At 44.7% G+C, this 17,684-nt stretch overlaps 1 protein-coding gene across 4 annotated transcripts in view; it reads right to left on the bottom strand.

Annotated features, from left to right (window-relative positions):
* BEND5 (BEN domain containing 5) overlaps positions 1-17,684 on the bottom strand; it is a 1,015,515-nt gene that overhangs the window by 684,839 nt on the left and 312,992 nt on the right. For all 4 annotated transcript variants that reach the window (XM_033915518.1, XM_033915519.1, XM_033915515.1 and 1 more), the window contains exon 3: positions 15,847-15,941. In XM_033915518.1, the coding sequence (XP_033771409.1) occupies positions 15,847-15,941 (95 nt within the window). The remainder of the gene's footprint in view (positions 1-15,846; positions 15,942-17,684) is intronic.

The following is a 17,684-nucleotide window of genomic DNA, read 5'->3' as shown; positions in this document are numbered from 1 at the left end:
ATTGTTGAGCTCCCTTTGCAGGAAATCCAGCAGTTGCTTCCTGAAAACCTACACTGGTACCATTGTCTCAACAGCCGATCCATTGGTGCTGCAGTGTGTCGAAGGGTGGGTGACCTCAGTGAAGTGTTATGCCCTGTAGGAGACACAGGCTGCACTGAGGAAGAACATCGGTGGCTGGCCAGCATTGAGGGATTCGATGCAGAAGAGGCCTGCAACGCTTGCTGGGAAGAGGATGGCTTTTTAGCAGGCTTCCCAGATGGTGGAACACCCTCCGATGTCGATGGAGAAATGGATGGCGGTACCACCGGTACTGATGATGTAGATTGATCCCCCAAGTCCATCGTCAGCTTTTCTTGTTGAAGACGACAAACCTTAAGGGAGTGCTGTAGCAGGTAAAACAATACATACAAGCATTGACCCGATGCTCAGGCCCCAAACACTGGATACACCAACTATGTGGGACAGTGAGTGAAATAGGGCACTGGCACCTGCAGCACTTTTTAGAACCGGACAAAGGCTTCGACACAAATGGAAAAATCTCAGCAGGAAATCTGAAGGAATGAATGAAGTCGCTGAGAAGAAAGTAATTAGAAAGAAAAAAATTAAGCGGGCCCGAAGGCTTGATTGAGGACAAAAGAAAAAATATCTTTCTTTTTTTTTTTTAACACACATCAGAAAAACAATAAAGAAAAAAGGGGTTTAGAAAATAACCCCCGAAAAATAAGTTTGACAGGAAAGCAAACGGAGTCCAAAAATACACTACTTCACTCCACGGAAAATGAAGAACTGGTCACGTAGAAAGGCACTCACAAAGCTTTGTAAAGCTTAAAGTGCCAGTACACTTTTGACACTGTCCATACTGGGCTCCGTGAATGATGTCACACATGTGTGAATATGCTGCCTGCTAGGATAATATATAAAATATGATAGAAAGAGAAATATAATATCATATTTCTCACCTGTGAGTTTACTTCCTAAACTATGATTCTGGCTGTAGATCCCCTAGCCTGAATTCTTATTCTCTCTTCTGACTCTCTGCAATCTTACTTTTTCTTCTTTTTCTCAGCAGCCTAATTAACTACCGTATTTTCACGCATATAACGCGCGCGTTATACGCGTTTTTACCTACCGCGCATACCCCTCGCGCGTTATATGCGTGAGCGCGGTATACGAAAGTTTTCAAACATAGTTCCCACCCCGCCCGACGCCCGATTCACCCCCCCAGCAGGACCACTCGCACCCCCACCCCGAACGACCACTCGCACGCGCTCCCACCCGCACCCGCATCCACGATCGGAGCAAGAGGGAGCCCAAGCCCTCTTGCCCGGCCGACTCCCCGACGTCCGATACATCCCCCCCCCCGGCAGGACCACTCGCACCCCCACCCCGAAGGACCGCCGACTTCCCGACAATATCGGGCCAGAAGGGAGCCCAAACCCTCCTGGCCACGGCGACCCCCTAACCCCACCCCGCACTACATTACGGGCAGGAGGGATCCCAGGCCCTCCTGCCCTCGACGCAAACCCCCCTCCCCCCCAACGACCGTCCCCCCCCAAGAACCTCCGACCGCCCCCCCAGCCGACCCGCGACCCCCCTGGCCGACCCCCACGACCCCCCCACCCCCCTTCCCCGTACCTTTGGAAGTTGGCCGGACAGACGGGAGCCAAACCCGCCTGTCCGGCAGGCAGCCAACGAAGGAATGAGGCCGGATTGGCCCATCCGTCCTAAAGCTCCGCCTACTGGTGGGGCCTAAGGCGCGTGGGCCAATCAGAATAGGCCCTGGAGCCTTAGGTCCCACCTGGGGGCGCGGCCTGAGGCACATGGTCGGGTTGGGCCCATGTGCCTCAGGCCGCGCCCCCAGGTGGGACCTAAGGCTCCAGGGCCTATTCTGATTGGCCCACGCGCCTTAGGCCCCACCAGTAGGCGGAGCTTTAGGACGGATGGGCCAATCCGGCCTCATTCCTTCGTTGGCTGCCTGCCGGACAGGCGGGTTTGGCTCCCGTCTGTCCGGCCAACTTCCAAAGGTACGGGGAAGGGGGGTGGGGGGGTCGTGGGGGTCGCCAGGGGGGTCGCGGGTCGGCTGGGGGAGCGGTCGGAGGTTCTTGGGGGGGGCGGTCGTTGGGGGGGAGGGGGGTTTGCGTCGAGGGCAGGAGGGCCTGGGATCCCTCCTGCCCGTAATGTAGTGCGGGGTGGGGGTAGGGGGTCGCCGTGGCCAGGAGGGTTTGGGCTCCCTCCTGGCCCGATATTGTCGGGGAGTCGGCGGTCCTTCGGGGTGGGGGTGCGAATGGTCCTGCCGGGGGGGGGGATGAATCGGACGTCGGGGGGGGGTGAACGGAGAGTCGGGACAGCGCACGGAGAGGCGGGGCAGTGCACGGAAGTCAGGGGGGGGAACGGAGAGTCGGGACAGCGCACGGAAAGTCAGGGCAGTGCACGGAAGTCAGGGGGGGTGAACGGAGAGTCGGGACAGCGCACGGAAAGTCAGGGCAGTGCATGGAAGTCAGGGGGGGGTGAACGGAGAGTCGGGACAGCGCACGGAGAGGCGGGGCAGTGCACGGAAGTCAGGGGGGGTGAACGGAGAGTCGGGACAGCGCACGGAGAGGCGGGGCAGTGCACGGAAGTCAGGGGGGTGAACGGAGAGTCGGGCAGCATGCGCGGTATAATCGTGAGCGCGTTATACCAAAGTTTTTGTGCTTATCATCGTGATTTCTGCGCGCTATACACGTGTGCGCGTTTTATACGGGTGCGTGTTATTTGCGTGAAAATACGGTAACCCCAAGTGCGTAATTGTTTTCATCTGTGCTCTGAACTTTCATGCTGTTTTGCTACTACAGTTCCCACACTGCTTATCTCTGTAAGTTCATGTTCTTCAGGCACTTTTCTACTTGCTCAGGAGCTAACTTTAGTGTTCAGCCAATGAAAACCACCTGCTTAGTATTATACAAACTTACAATGAACATTTCCTTCTGTATCCAAACCAGATGTAAATGTTTGAGCCTCTGTCACTCCAGCTCACAAGGCTCATATATCAGCTCATAAGGCATGAAAATCTGTTAAGCAAAATTCTGGCATGGTCAAAGCTGATGACCATTACACCTGCCTAGTAAGGTAGTAAACATACGAGAGGACGCTGAAAAATTGGGGCAGTTTCCATCAAGGGCTATACTTAGGGCCATATTCTATAAATGGCATCCCAATTGTAGGCCATGGTGGGCGTCTTACCGCTGTCTACCAAGCCAATTAGGATGCATGTTTTCTTAAAAAAAAAAAAAAAAACCAACCTGATGCAGGCCACCTACACTGTAGACGTCTGAAATGGTTGAAGGAGATACATAGGGACGCTTAAGCACACCCAAGATGGGTGTGGGTGTAGTTTTGCCTGGAAGTGGCCTTAGGTGAATTTAAGCAGCCCTAGGTGTCTCCCTAAGGCCGTGATAGGCACCTGAAATGTAGGCCGTTGAAATGCTGGCCTACATTTCAATTAGACGTAGCTGCTAAACTGATCATAGCAAGGAAAACTCCCTGCAGCAATCAACTGAGCAGCCTTGGCAGGGAACTGCTGAACCCCACCGCAAGTTAGCCAGCAGGGGGGAGGCCCATTCCCTCCCGCGGCCTCCCCTGACCCCTTCCTCCATTGTCCGCGGCAGGAGGGATGCCCACTCCTGTCACAAACCGCAAAACAATCACCGGCAAGAGGGATGCCCACTCCCTCCTGTTGGCACACCCCTAACATCCCTGGCAGGAGGAATGCCCATTCCTTCCTGCCAGCATACCCCCAACCCCTCCCCACCCCCCAAAACCACAATTCCCAACCTCCCAAAGCTCACCCGGACCTCCTGGACCTTTAAAAGCAAGGCCAGTCAGAGGGATGCCTACTCCCTCTGGCCAGGAGGCCAACCTCTTCAGAGGATGCACCTGGGAGGGGCCTAAGGCCCTGACTGACCCAGGCACCTAAGGCCCGTCCCATAGGAGGGGCTTTAGGCACCTAGACCAAATAGAATCTTAGGCCTCTTTCTCAGTGCATTCTGGGATGCACTGGGAGTGGTCTAAGACTCTGAATGGCTAGATACCTAAAGTCACTTCCATGGGGGTTTGTGGCAGAAAGGAGTGGGCATCCCTCCTGCTGTGGACATTGTGGGGGATTTCAGGGATGATGGCAGGAGGGAGTGGGTATCCCTCCTGCCAGCCAACTTGTGGTAGGGTTCAGGGGATCCCTGCCGTGGCCTCTAAGCTGATCATGGCAGGGAATTTCCTTGCCGCAACCAGTTTTGTGGCCATGTCTAATTGAAATGTAGGCCAGCATTTCAATGGTCTACATTTCAGGCGCCTATCATAGCCCTAGGAAGATGCCTAGGACCCCACTTAAGCTCGCCTAATGCCTCTTCCAGGCAAGGCAAACCATGCCCATGCCCAGCCTTGTCCCTACTCGTCTCCCTCAACCATGACAGATGCCTACAGTGGTGGCGGCTTGCCTCAGGTTGTTGTTTTTTTTAGAAAACGTATGTTCTGATTGGCTCATTAGACCGCGGTAGGACACCTACCACCGCCTACAATTGGGATGCTGTTTATAAATATGGTCCTTAGTCTAGTGATTTTCTACTTTTTTCATTCTGTCAGATAAATACAGAATGAAAAAACTAAAAAAAATAAAAATAAAAAAATCACTGGACTAAGTTTATAGCCCTTGCTAGAGACTGTCCAAACTTTGTTGGTTGGACTGAGAACTTTTCATCAGCCACCTTGTATAGTGTCCTCCACTTGCTTTCCAGTTATTGATGAACACAATCTCCATTTAGTCATAGTAATACACTGTCCTCCCCCCGTTTCATAGATATAAGAAGCTTTAAGTATATGTCAGCCAAAAGCCCCATTATATTAAAAAATAGCAAGTCGCTATCATAGTCCAGTGAAAAATATTTACCCCACTAGGGGCTCTGAAAAATGCCTCTGAATCATAATCTAATTATCTGTCTCAGTATGTTGGATGGTTTATTTTGTCGATGCTGACCACATAGCATTAGGACTTGGTCCTGTGAGCTAATTGTTTTTTTTCTTATGGTTGTTAATGCCATCTCAAGAAAAATTTGATCAGTTGTACTCCACTAGTTCAAAGTGTAAAATCCTAATCAAAAGTCTGATTATTCTCTTCACTGATTGCAATTTAGCACCATAGTGAATGTACTGCTTCTCTAGGCATGCCCAACTTTAAAATGTAGGCTTTAAATTTTGAAAGTCATTTTAGGACATGACGTCCTTTCTTTAGTGAGGGACTTTATAATTCTTTGGATTCTCTGGCTTCTAGTTTAACTATGACAAAAATGAAACGGGAAAAACACAAAGTTGTTAAACAAAGGGAACCAGAGAATTGGATAGAGGACGTGCGCTAGATGTGGTGTATTTAGATTTTAGCAAAGCCTTTGACAGTGTTCCACACAGACGTCTAATAAATAAACTGAGTGCCCTCGGGATGGGTCCCAAAGTGACGGGTTGGGTAAAGAACTGGTTGAGTGGAAGGAGACAGAGGGTAGTGATCAATGGAGATCGCTCTGAGGAAAGGGATGTTACATGTGGTGTGCCTCAAGGTTCTGTTCTTGGGCCTGTTCTTTTTAACATTTTTATAAACGATATTGCTGAAGGGTTGTTGGGTATGATTTGCCTCTTTGCGGATAAATAACATGAAGAAAGACCTGGCGAAACTTGAAGAATGGTCTGAAATTTGGCAGCTAAAATGTAATGCTAAGAAGTGCAAGGTCATGCATTTGGGCTGCAAATACCTGAGGCAACGGTGCAGATTAGGGAGTGAAGAGCTTATGTGCATGACAAAACAGCGGGACTTAGGTGTGATTGCATGTGATGATCTTAATGTGGCCAAACAGTTGAAAAGATGACGGTGAAATTTAGAAGGATACTAGGTTGCATAGGGAGAGGTATGACTAGTAGGAAAAAGGAGGTATTGATGCCTCTGTATAAGACTTTGGTGAGAATATTGTGTACAATTGTGGAGGCTGCACCTTCAAAAAGATATAAAAAGGATGGAGTCGATCCAGAGGAAGGCTACTAAAATGGTGTATGGTCTTCGTCAGGGCCGCCATCAGAAATTTCTGGGCCCCTTACTGAACAATCCTATTGGGCCCCCCACGCACCCCTTCCCACCCCCCCCCCCCGACATCCCCCCTCTTCTTCCATGGGCCGAATACACACATACTTTTCTGCTAATGCTCCACCTAAGCCAGTCCCGTAAAATCTTCTCATGTCCATTGGGTGATTTGGCATAGAGGAGATATCAAGATCTTTACTCATAGACTGTGCCATTTGCTTTAAATCATCTTCCATCATTAATCCAAATTGCGCAATTCTTTCTCTGTCTTTGTTCTGAATGGCATCTGGCCACATTGCTGGATCTTTCCAGTCAACAAATTTATGAGCAGGCGCGGAGAACACATTTTTAAACAAATGTAGTTTATCCTTGTACTCCTTATGTAATTTTAATCATCTATGGATATGTTTGTATGTTTATTGTTCAAATGGTTTTATTTATTTCCCCAAATTTATTTTTGTTATACGCATTGAAAATATTTGATATTGCGTTTAAATCAAAATCTCAATAAACTTGAAACTTGAAACGAGTGCCCGTGAGATTGTGGGAGAGTTAAATACTCAAAACTTAGAAGAATAACAATTTACTTAAAGTTTTTGCTACGCCAGCTTTCTGGTATCTTTACATACAGTGGCGTACATAGCATATGTAACACCCGGGGCTCATCATTTTTTGGCACCCCCACCCATCTGTAAGAAAAACATGATTTTTAGTAACAAATCACACGTCACACATGAGTACCTAGGAAAAGGCAGCATCTTACATATTGCAGTGAGCAGTACATCAATACACCCATTGTAAAACTAAACAAGCCAGACCAGCACAGATCAATCCTACACCGTCAATCCTAACAGAAAACCATGTCTTTCGAACACACAGAACACAGAAAACACCTTCGCCTAGTATGGAATATGTCATCACAAACTAACCCCTCACTCTTTTACAAAACTGTAGTGTGGATTTTAGCCACAGTGGTAACAGCTCTGACGCTTATAGAATTCTGAGAGGGAGAGGCAATCGTTTGAGAGTGTTACCAGGGAGAGGCAAACGTTTGAGAGTGTTACCATCTTGGTGGACTTTGAATCTGACCTGGACTGCAGCGCTTCATTGTCAGCAGAAGCCGGAGAGTCGGGAGCTGTTTCCATGCGGGCACCCGCAGAGTCAGACGGCCTGACATCACGTGGGTCCTTTGCCTGAGGGTTAAAGGGACACAGCGACTGCGGCACGCGGCCGCAGGGCAATTGCCCCTTGGGAGCCCCTTGGAGACACTGGGAGACCGGGAAAAATTGTATGTATTAACTTTTAAACAATATGGGGAAAAGAAAAGGGAAAGCTAAGGTCTCTACACCAATATTAGTAGGCCCCATAGATCGGCATTTCACGTCATCCAGTGCCTTAGGCCACAGCCAGGAAGCAGATTCGCTGTCAGGGGCATCTCTAAGTCCTCCGGGTAGAACTCCACCACCTCCACCAAATATTCCTGAAGTTTTGGAGCCCAGGTCTGGCTCCAATTTTCAGCCGGAGGGACTCTCTGAGCAAATGGGGTCACCCTCATTAGTTTATGGGGTGATACCCAAAGCTTTATCTTTTCAAGATGAAGCTTTGTTTGCTAGAGAGCCCCAGACTGAACCTCAGGAAGTTACCCTAAAGGATCTTTGGCAAATTAATATTCGAATGGAGGGGTTATTAAAGTCTGTAGTGACACAAAATGTAAAATTCTCGCAAGAAGTTATTGAAAAGTTTGCAAATGTTGATTCCAACTTAAAAATTATTGAAAAATTGATTAGAACAACAGAATCTCAGGTGGTTACATTACAAGCAGTTTCTTCAACAGCAGTAAAGGATTTTCATATCACTCATATGAAATTGGAAAAAATGGAGAACTTGCAAAGAGCAAAAAATCTACGTCTAGTTAATTTCCCCAAAACTCATTTGCTCTCTCCAGAAATATTGGTTAAGAAATATTTTAAAGAAGTTTTGGGGATGGCGGACGTAGAAAATTTGCCTTTAACAAATTTATACTATATTCCTCAGAAGAAAAAAGTTCCCATAGAACCGGGTATAGACCAGTTGGAACAAATTGAATTTGATTTAACGGGTTTCCTGGAAGATTCACAGGATATAATTCCAACTAGGTCTACACTCCTTATAACTTGTACAAGAGAGATAGATAAATCCTTAATTATGAAAGCTTATTTTCAAAATAAGCAAACTAAATTTTGTGGGGATAATGTATTGATTTTTCCAGATGTGGCCCAAGCAACACAATTAATAAGAAAATCCTTTTTGGTACTGAAATCTAGGGTGTTGGCTTTGGGAGCTACATTTTACTTAAAGTTTCCTTGTAAATGCTTGATTAAATTTAAGGATAATGATTACATTTATTGGGATTCTATTCAGTTAGAGCAATTTTTGCAACATCATGAAACTAGTTCTTCTGTCACCACATAATTAATATCTGGAGTTTTGAAATAATTAACACTAATATGGCTGATCTTCTTTTAGATCATGTTTATTTTTTGAATGTTTTTTGTTATACAATAATTTGTTTGCTCTCTCTCAGTTATGTGGACTTGAGGAATTTTGTGATAACCTTTGGTTTTATAATAGTCTTCCTTATTTTCTTTTTGTAATTTCCTTTCCTTATTATTATGTACAAATAATAATGTTCAAAATTTGAATTAAAAAAAAAAAAAAAAAAAAAAGAATTCTGAGCATCAGAGCTGCTACCACCACGGCTGGCGCTAAAAAACGCTCCACAGTTTTGTAAAAGGGGGGATAAAATAGAAATACACAGCTTCAACGCTCTAACTCAGAGGTGCCCAAACTTTTTGGGCTTGCGAGCTACTTTAAAATGACCAAGTCAAAATGATCTACCAACAATAAAATTAAAAAACACAAAGCACACTATACGCTGAGAAAATGTTAATTATCATTCATATTCTGGGTTTTTTTCAAAGAGGTCAAGGCAGATGACTTTATGCATTGTCACCTCAGTAACAACCATACATAAATAGACAAATATACTCCCCATCCTTTTTATTAAACCACAATAGCAGTTTTTAGCGCAGGGAGCTGCGCTGAATGCCCAGCGCTGCTCTTGACGCTCAGAGGCTCCCTGCGCTAAAAACCACTATTGCGGTTTAGTAAAAGGTGACCATATTGTAAAATATAGACAGCAGATATAAATTCAGAACTGTGCATAGTAAGTGAAGGGAAGTTTTCATCTCTGGGAATTTACCCAGTTAACTATTAAGTTATTTGGGCAAATTCCTTTGAAAACTGTGGTAATACTGCCTCCACTTTGCTAAATTTAAAATAAAATCATTTTTCCTACCTTGTCTGGTGATTTCTGGTTGCACTTTCTTCTTCTGACTGTGCATCCAATCTTTCTTCCCTTCTATCAGCCTGTATGCTTTCTCTCCTCCACACCTCATTCCCTCCCCCAACTTTTTCTTCCTCTCTCCCTGACCTTTCTTTCTTTTTTTCTGTTTCTCTTCTTTCCTTCTGTTTCCCTGCCTGCCCCGTTTCTTTCTTTCTCCCTGCCGTTCCCCAAGCCACTGCCACTGCCATTGGGGAACAGGACCCACCAATGGATAACAGGCCCCAAAGCCGACGCCGACGCATGCTCTCCCTGCTTCGGTCCGATCAGTCTTCCTCTCCCCGACGTCAATTCTGCCGTCGGAGAGGAAGTTCCGCCCAGCCAGGCAGCGATTGGCTGGCCCGAACTTCCTCTCCGACAGCAGAATTGACGTCGGGGAGAGGAAGACTGATCGGCCGATAGATCGCCAAGACAAAGTGAGTCCTGGGTGATCGACTCACTTTGCCTTGGCGAGCTACTGGCGCCCCTGCCTTAGAACACTGCCTAGGACCCTGGGGGAGCCCGGGCCCCCTGTCAGCTCCGGGCCCCTGAATGCAGGACTGGTAATACTGCCCTGATGGTGGCCCTGGTCTTCGTGATAAGGCATATGGGAACAGACTTACAGATCTCAATCTGTATACTTGGAGGAAAAGCAGGAGAGGGGAGATATGATAGAGATGTTTAAATACCTACATGGTGCAAATTGTCTCTTTCATTTGAAAGGAAGCTCTGGAATGAGAGGGCATAGGATGAAGTTGAGGTGATAAGCTCAGGAGTAATCTAAGGAAATACTTTTTTTACAGAAAGGGTGGTAATGCATGGAACAGTCTCCCAGAAGAGGTGGTGGAGACAGAGATGTGTCTGAATTCAAAAGGGCCTGGGATAGGCTCGTGGGATCTCTCGGAGAGAGAAAGAGATAATGGTTACTGCGGATGGACAGACTAGATGGGCCATTTGGCCTTTATTTGCTATCATGTTTCTATTTTATTTAATGAAGAAGCACCTGGTGTATTACTTCTGAACAAAACAGGTGTACTATGATTACTATCTTCTTGAATAACGGGGTTTATTATCCCTGAACTCATTTTGCATCAGCACAATGGCGTATAACGAATGTTAAAATGAATCAGTCAGTCTACTTCTGACATCAGTTCATTGTGCTGGATTACTTTGTTTTAAAAAGATTAAAAAGGCATCTTTTTTAAAAAATAGAAAATCGTGGTTTCTTCTTAAATTTAGTACCATAAGTCCTAGGTGTGAGAAGTATGTTTTTTTGACATAGCTGAACCTGGAAAGTTAGGTCTTCAGTAATCCTATTATAATAGCATATGTAGAAGCAAGTTAGACATCAAAAGAGTGAAGACATCAAAAGAGACCCATGATGTCATGCGTATTATCATCTTTGGAAAATTATCATGTTAGTTTAATAATAGATATCACAATCTGCAATTAAACTTACTTTGGAAATCCTAAGAATATGTCAGGAATAAATGGACTATTAATGAAGCAGGCAATAAATCTATTTACAGATGTTTACATTGGTGCGCTAGGGCTTTAATGCATGGAATAGCGCATGCTACATTGCCACACGCTAGACCTTAATGCCAGTATTGAGCTGGTGTTAGTTCTAGAAGCGTAGCATGCGGTAATTTCCTGTGTGCGCTAAAAACACTAGCATAAAAAAGGATAACAAGGTTTTTAAAAATGAGGCACAGATGAAACAAGAGCAGAGCTGCTAGAGGAAAGATATTTCTACACTATACTGTATAGAGATTCTTCTACTACAGAAATACTCCTCTGAAGATATTCTGAAAGTTAGGAGGTGTGAGAAACTGAAAGGATCAGGGCATGAAAACAAAATAGAAAGGTAAAGATCACAGAGAGTCAAATGTTACCTACAAATAAATAAAATAGAAAAAGGGTAGCTGAGTTTGAAAGCAAATATAAGATGGCTGAAGAAAACGATCAGCCAGAAATAAGCACACAGCTGAGAATTCAGTCACTGGGGACACCAGAGAGAGAAAAAAATCTTGGTGATGAGGAGAGGAAAATGACAGAAAATTGAACCCAGCAGGGGAGATGTTCCAAAACAGTAGTAAAATGCTGAAGATAATTCATGAAGAAAAGTGTATTCAGTGATGCCAAACCCAAAACTAAGTGAGCACAAAGAGAAATCTTATTCAAGCAAGGCAAAAAGTGATTAACTAACAAAACTTTATAAACCAAAGAGGAACTGTGACCAGAGTGGAACAAGCTAATGTAGTTGATAGTGACCAAGAGGTGATTTAAAAGAAACAGCATATTTTGATAGACTTTGTTCACAAATGCATTGAAAATGAGATAACTGTTACTTTGAGAAGGGTGACTGCTGTAGAATTGATGGACTCAGGTAAATCATTAACCCCCATTTTTACAAAGCCACAATAGCGTTTTTTAGCACAGGTGGCATGCCGAATGCTCTGCTCCCGATGCTCATAGGAACTCTGAGGGCTCCTTCTACTAAGCTGCGGTAGCGTTTTTAGTGCGCGCTGCAGATTAGTGCGTGCTGCTCCCCGCACTACGTGGAAAAACAAACGCCAACTCAATGTTTTTGTAAAAGGGGCCTAAGTTATTGTTGGATAAAATATAGGATGTATTTTATTGAAAAATTACTACAGAAGCAGAATTCAAGAGTTCAACATAGAAAGATACATAAACGGCAACAACTCATTTACATAAGATCAAATTATCTAAAAATACTTTCTACTTTCAAGTTTACTAGGAACCATGTTGCTCCTAATTCTATACATGGCACTCAAAATTGCATGTTCCAATTTGCTCGCAATTTAATTGAACAAGCCAATTAGCTCCAATAACTGTACACTAACAATTATTCTGCTAATTGGCAATAATTAGAATTTACGCGGACCATTTATCGAATTTAGGGCCCATTTACAAAGCTGTGGTGGTGAGTCCCAGCATGGAAAATGCAACACAATCCATTTGAACTGAATGGACTGCATCACATTTGCCGTGCGGGAATCACTACCGCAGCTTTGTAAAAGGGGCTCTTAGTCCATTGTGTGCTTCCTAGTCTTTCATTACAGAATGCAAATGTTCAAAATTAGTTCTAGCATTTGTATATAGATATGTGCAATCTTTTTAAAAGAACAGTGAAACAAAAAAAATTTGGGTTTAATATTCAGCAGAGCTTATGCGGGTACCTGCAACTCCTGGCCAGGTAAGACCTGTTCTCTTGTTCATGCCCATATTTTCAGCACCACTTACCTCATCAGTGCCCTGCAAATCTGGTCAGACTGCCTTGGGACTATCTGGACAGCACTGGAGTGGTCTGAGCAGTTAGCATTAATATTCAGTCCACAAATCGGGTAACTTTATCCTAATTTTATTTATCTGTCTGAATATCACCATTAAGAAGAGAAGTGCCAGCATCCACATTATACCCAGATGTTAAAAGCCAGCAACCGGGCATGGCCTGGTACAGAATATCCAGATACAAAAAGGCTGCAGCGGCAAGAGTTTAAACAATGCTGACTGTCACAGGCAGATTAGTGACCCACTAGCTTTTTCGTTCTGTGTTTCCAGTTGGGAGTGGAGTTAATGCAGGCCAGAAAAAGCAAGTGAGAGAATTTCATTCTGATATTTATGCAACTCGTACTGTAAAGAGAAGTACTACTTTGAAAAAGAGCTTGCAGGCCCTTGCAAGTGGCATACCTAGCATATGTGACACCCGGGCCCTATCATTTTTTTTTATACCCCCCGCTCATCTATATGAAAAACATGATTTTTAGTAACAATCCACACGTCACACATGAGTACCTAGGAAAATGCATCATCTTACATACTGCAGTGAGCAGTACAACAGCAATATACCCATTGTAAAACTAAACAAGCCAGCCTAGTACAGATCAATCCTGCACAGTCAATCCTAACAGAAAACCATGTCTTTCGAATACACAGAACACAGAAAATACCTTCGCCTAGTATGGAATATATAATCACAAACTAACCCCTCCCCCTTTTACAAAATTTAGTGTGGTTTTTAGCCTCGGTGATAACAGCTCAGATGCTCATAGAATTCTGACCGGCACTAAAAAATGCTCTACAGTTTTCTAAAAGGGGGGATAAAATAGAAATACGTAGATAAAAGTTAAATTGAACCACCAAGAAGCTGGACTCTGCATACAATGCAACACCACAGAAACAGCGATGCACCTCCCCTAAAGCGAAAAACCAAATAAATAGAAAATTTGTTTCTACCTTATCTTCTCTGTTTTCTGCTTTCCTCATCTTCTTGTCACTCTCTTCCTTTCATCCACTGTCTACCCTCTCTCTGCCCCTTCTATATGGCATCTTCTCTACTTCTATGCCCCTTCCAGAAACTGTATGCCTCCGCCTTCCATCTCTTCCTTCACCCCCATTGGTCCACCCCTTCCGACATCATGTACTTCTTCTGGAGCACAGCCGGAAGCCACAGTCATCATGGGACTCTGCTCCGGAATAAGTATGGCAGCCATGCTGAGGTGCAGATCCCATTAAAGAGTAGGGCGGGAGGTTCTGGTCCCGGCTGGCTGTGTACCCCCCCAGGGCATGTACCCGGGGTGGTCCCCCCCGCCCTTGGTAGGCCACTACTCTTCCCCCATCCAGCATGTGCCCTCTTTTTATTTATCCCCTCCTTCCATCATGTGCCCTCTTTACCCCTTTCATCCAGTATCTTCTCCTCTCTCTGTCCACTTCCATCCAGCATCTGCCCCCTCTCCCACATCCATTCAGTATCTGCTCCCCTCTTTCTCTCCTCCCCACTTCCTTCTTGCATCTGCTCCCCTCTTTCTCTCTCTCTCTCCTTCCCACTTTCATCCAGCATCTGCTCTCTTCTCTCTCCCATCCCCACTTCAATCCAGCATAGGCTCCCCCTCTACCATCCCCACTAACATACAAATTCTTCCCTTTCTCTCTCTCTCCATCCACCCCTCTTCCATCAGCATCTTCCCCTTGTCTCTCCCTTGCTCCCATTTCCATCAGCATTTACCTCTTTTCTCTCCCTCCACCACCCTTCCATACCAGTATCCTGCTCCTTTCTCTGTCCCTCCACCCAATGCCATCCAGTATCTTGCCCCCTCACCTCCCCACCACAGTAGCTGTAAAACTTTTAAATGCAGTCATCATGGGACCTTGCTGCACCTCCCCAGCTGCCGGCTCTGCTCCGGAAGTAAGTGACATTGGAGGGAGTGGACCAGCAGCCGGAGTCATCGCAGAACCTTCCTGCATCTCCCCACTTTAACGGAACATGGAAGTGATGTCGGAAGGGGTGGACCGACAGCCTCAGGGAGGTGCAAGAAGGTCGAGCTATAACTGAATTTAAAGTTTACTGCCATTGCTGTTGTTTCAGGAAAGAAGCAACGGCAGAGTAGGGTGGGAGGTTCCGGACTCGGTTCGCTGGCTGTGCACCCCCATTAGAGCATGCACCCGGGGCGTACTGCCCCTCCTACCCCACCCTTGGTTCGCCACTGGACTTTTGGATACTTGCAAGCACCACAAAAAAGGCTGGGAGTTGGCCTTTGAGAAACCTAAAATCTTAGCTATTCTCCCCTGGATTCTTTAAATGCTGCACAAATATCCGCAACCAAATTTGTGCATGATCCAGAGATGTGCATGCAACCTAATTGATGTGAACAATCAATTATTGATATTAATTGGCACCAATTAGGGGTTGCGTGAGCTTCTGTAAACCTGGGCACCCAAATCCCATAACATGCAATCCAAAAGGGGGCAGGGTCGGGTCAGGAGCATTCTCAAAAGATGGTGTGCAGCCTTAAAGAAGTTCAGGATCTACATCCAACTTGTGTGCCAAGATTTATACCAGGTTTCAGCCCAAAGTTGGAGGTGGGAATCCTTGCTAGATATTGTTCTATTAAGGACACTGATCTTGGAGCTTCCTTTACAAGTAGCACAGAGCACTGATTTTTTTTCTAGCACCTATTCTCCAGCAATGCTTACTGAATCCGACCCTTTGTGTTAGTTTATTTATTTATTTTTAAATATGCCACTAGCAACATTGTTTATTAAAGTTACTTTAAAGTGTTTGGCTCCAGGCCTTACAGTTTCCATAGGATATTTATACCGAGTGGAAGTATCAGCAGTTAAGGTAATAGCAGCAATTAGTTCTTCCATATTATAATGAAGATAACACATAGTAGAATTCTGTATTCAACTACGAAATGTAGCACAAAAATCAATCCAGCGAACACAGCAAAATATTGGTATTGCAAATACGGTACTTGGTTTCTTAGAGTACCTAATACATTATGGATATATTTTCAACTTGGTCAGATGCTGCATATTCAACAATATTACTTCCAAGAATAAAAAAGGGTTGTACATTGGAACTCACCACTTTGGCCTGCTGGTGGATTTTACCATAGGAGCCATGCCATCTCTATATAAGCTTTTGGTTTTACTGAAGTTGACAATGTTGAAAATTACTCTCTGAAAAACAGGAAAAACAAACAATACCTGATAAATAGAAAAATATTTTAGATTTGCATTGCTATTGAACTGATTGTTACATGAAATTAAATTATGCAGACCCCAATAATTAAGATCTGATGTACAACAAAATGCCTTAATTGTTGGTAGTATGTGTAGTTCAATTTCAACATCTTAACATATGTTATATGCCCCAAATCCCTAAAACCTTCCAAAAGTCCCTCCTTATCCCCATGACTAGTGTTCATTTGCAAGCCTCACCCTGGCTCACAACATGCCCTTTCACTCAAAATGCAAACCATCTATCCATTCTACTGGCTTACACCTTTCCCCCAACTCCTATATTTAGGTATCCTCATGAAACTGAGGCAAGAGTGATCCCCAGACGCTCTTGCTCCTGTGGTTCCAACACTGAAAATGTTACCAACTAGCATGAGTTTGCCAGATACGAGGCAAAGGTGAGCCCAAATTAGACGGTCTTACTGAGTATGGCTTTATCAACTCATGCAATACATTCTCAAATATCCCTTTCACCATGCCAAACCATTTGCTGACCAGCTACTGCAGTACCTCCACAACCCCAAATTGATGCCTCGGAAAGCATATCTCCAAATAATGGCACCAGAGGCATAGAAGAAACTGGTGCTCGCGCCTGCCCCACTGCTATCTAGAAGATGTCTACAGATGGGAAAGGCTTGAGAGATATAGTGCAGGAGCATTGATGATATTTACATTTCCGACAAGGTTAATAACTGGAACACGAATTATAAAGAGTCGTTTAAAAGTGGGGTTGCTGGGCTACAGTGGCGGGAAGACTAGATGCAGGAAGAAGCACACATGTGTGAAAGACTGCTTCCAAAAGCTTCAAGAAGGGACTCTGGTGAGCACTTACAGCTGTAGGCTCCTTCATATGATGTTACCCAATGGTAAAAATATTCAAGCTGCTGTCCTTGGAGAGCACCTGCTAAAAGTGAGTAACTTCGATCTACAGCTACAATGGGCTCTGTAGCACATTTTGGCTTATATAAGGCTAGACAACCTTTGCATGGGTTTTCAGAATATCCCTTTCTAATATGCATGCGGCAGATTTTCATGTACATGCTTCAACTATATGTTAATCTGTCTCATGCATGTCAGGGATATCATGAAAATCCAAATGGATTGGTGTGCATGTGGATTGGAATTGATCACTCTGGCCTCCATCTCTCTCTTTCTACTTTCAACCTCCCTTTTCTACTTCTGTTGGAAGAATGGTTTGGAATCCTGGCCACCACCCCTAGAGCAGCAATTTCCAAATCTATCCTGAACACAGTTGATTTTCAAGAAATCCATAATGAATATGCATAGGGTAGTTCACTATGCAGGCAAACTGGGAAAATCCCTTCTCTTCAGAATCACAGGTCTTTGGAACGACCTTACTACCCCGCTGCAGAACCTGGCCTCCCTCCAATTATTCCGCAAGCAACTGGAAACCTGGCTTTTCACTAAAATGTAATTCTATCCCCCCTTACTATTCTCTTCTATATATAAGTTCATGTAAACCTTTTTTTTTCCTTCTCTTCCTATATTTTCTTGTAAACCGTGCCGAGCTCCACATCCATGGAGATGATGCGGTATATAAACTTAAGGTTTAGTTTAGTTTAGTTCTCCCTGCACTGTCTTCATTATATGTAAATCTATCTCATACATACAGTATTCATTGCGGATATCCTGAAAATAAAACTTCTTGAGGGTTATTCAAGA

Source organism: Geotrypetes seraphini, chromosome 12 (genome assembly GCF_902459505.1).
Source record: "Geotrypetes seraphini chromosome 12, aGeoSer1.1, whole genome shotgun sequence".
NCBI classification, from domain to species: domain Eukaryota; kingdom Metazoa; phylum Chordata; class Amphibia; order Gymnophiona; family Dermophiidae; genus Geotrypetes; species Geotrypetes seraphini.
The sequence above is the reverse complement of the archived record's forward strand: the minus strand, read 5'-3'. Positions and strand labels throughout refer to the sequence as shown.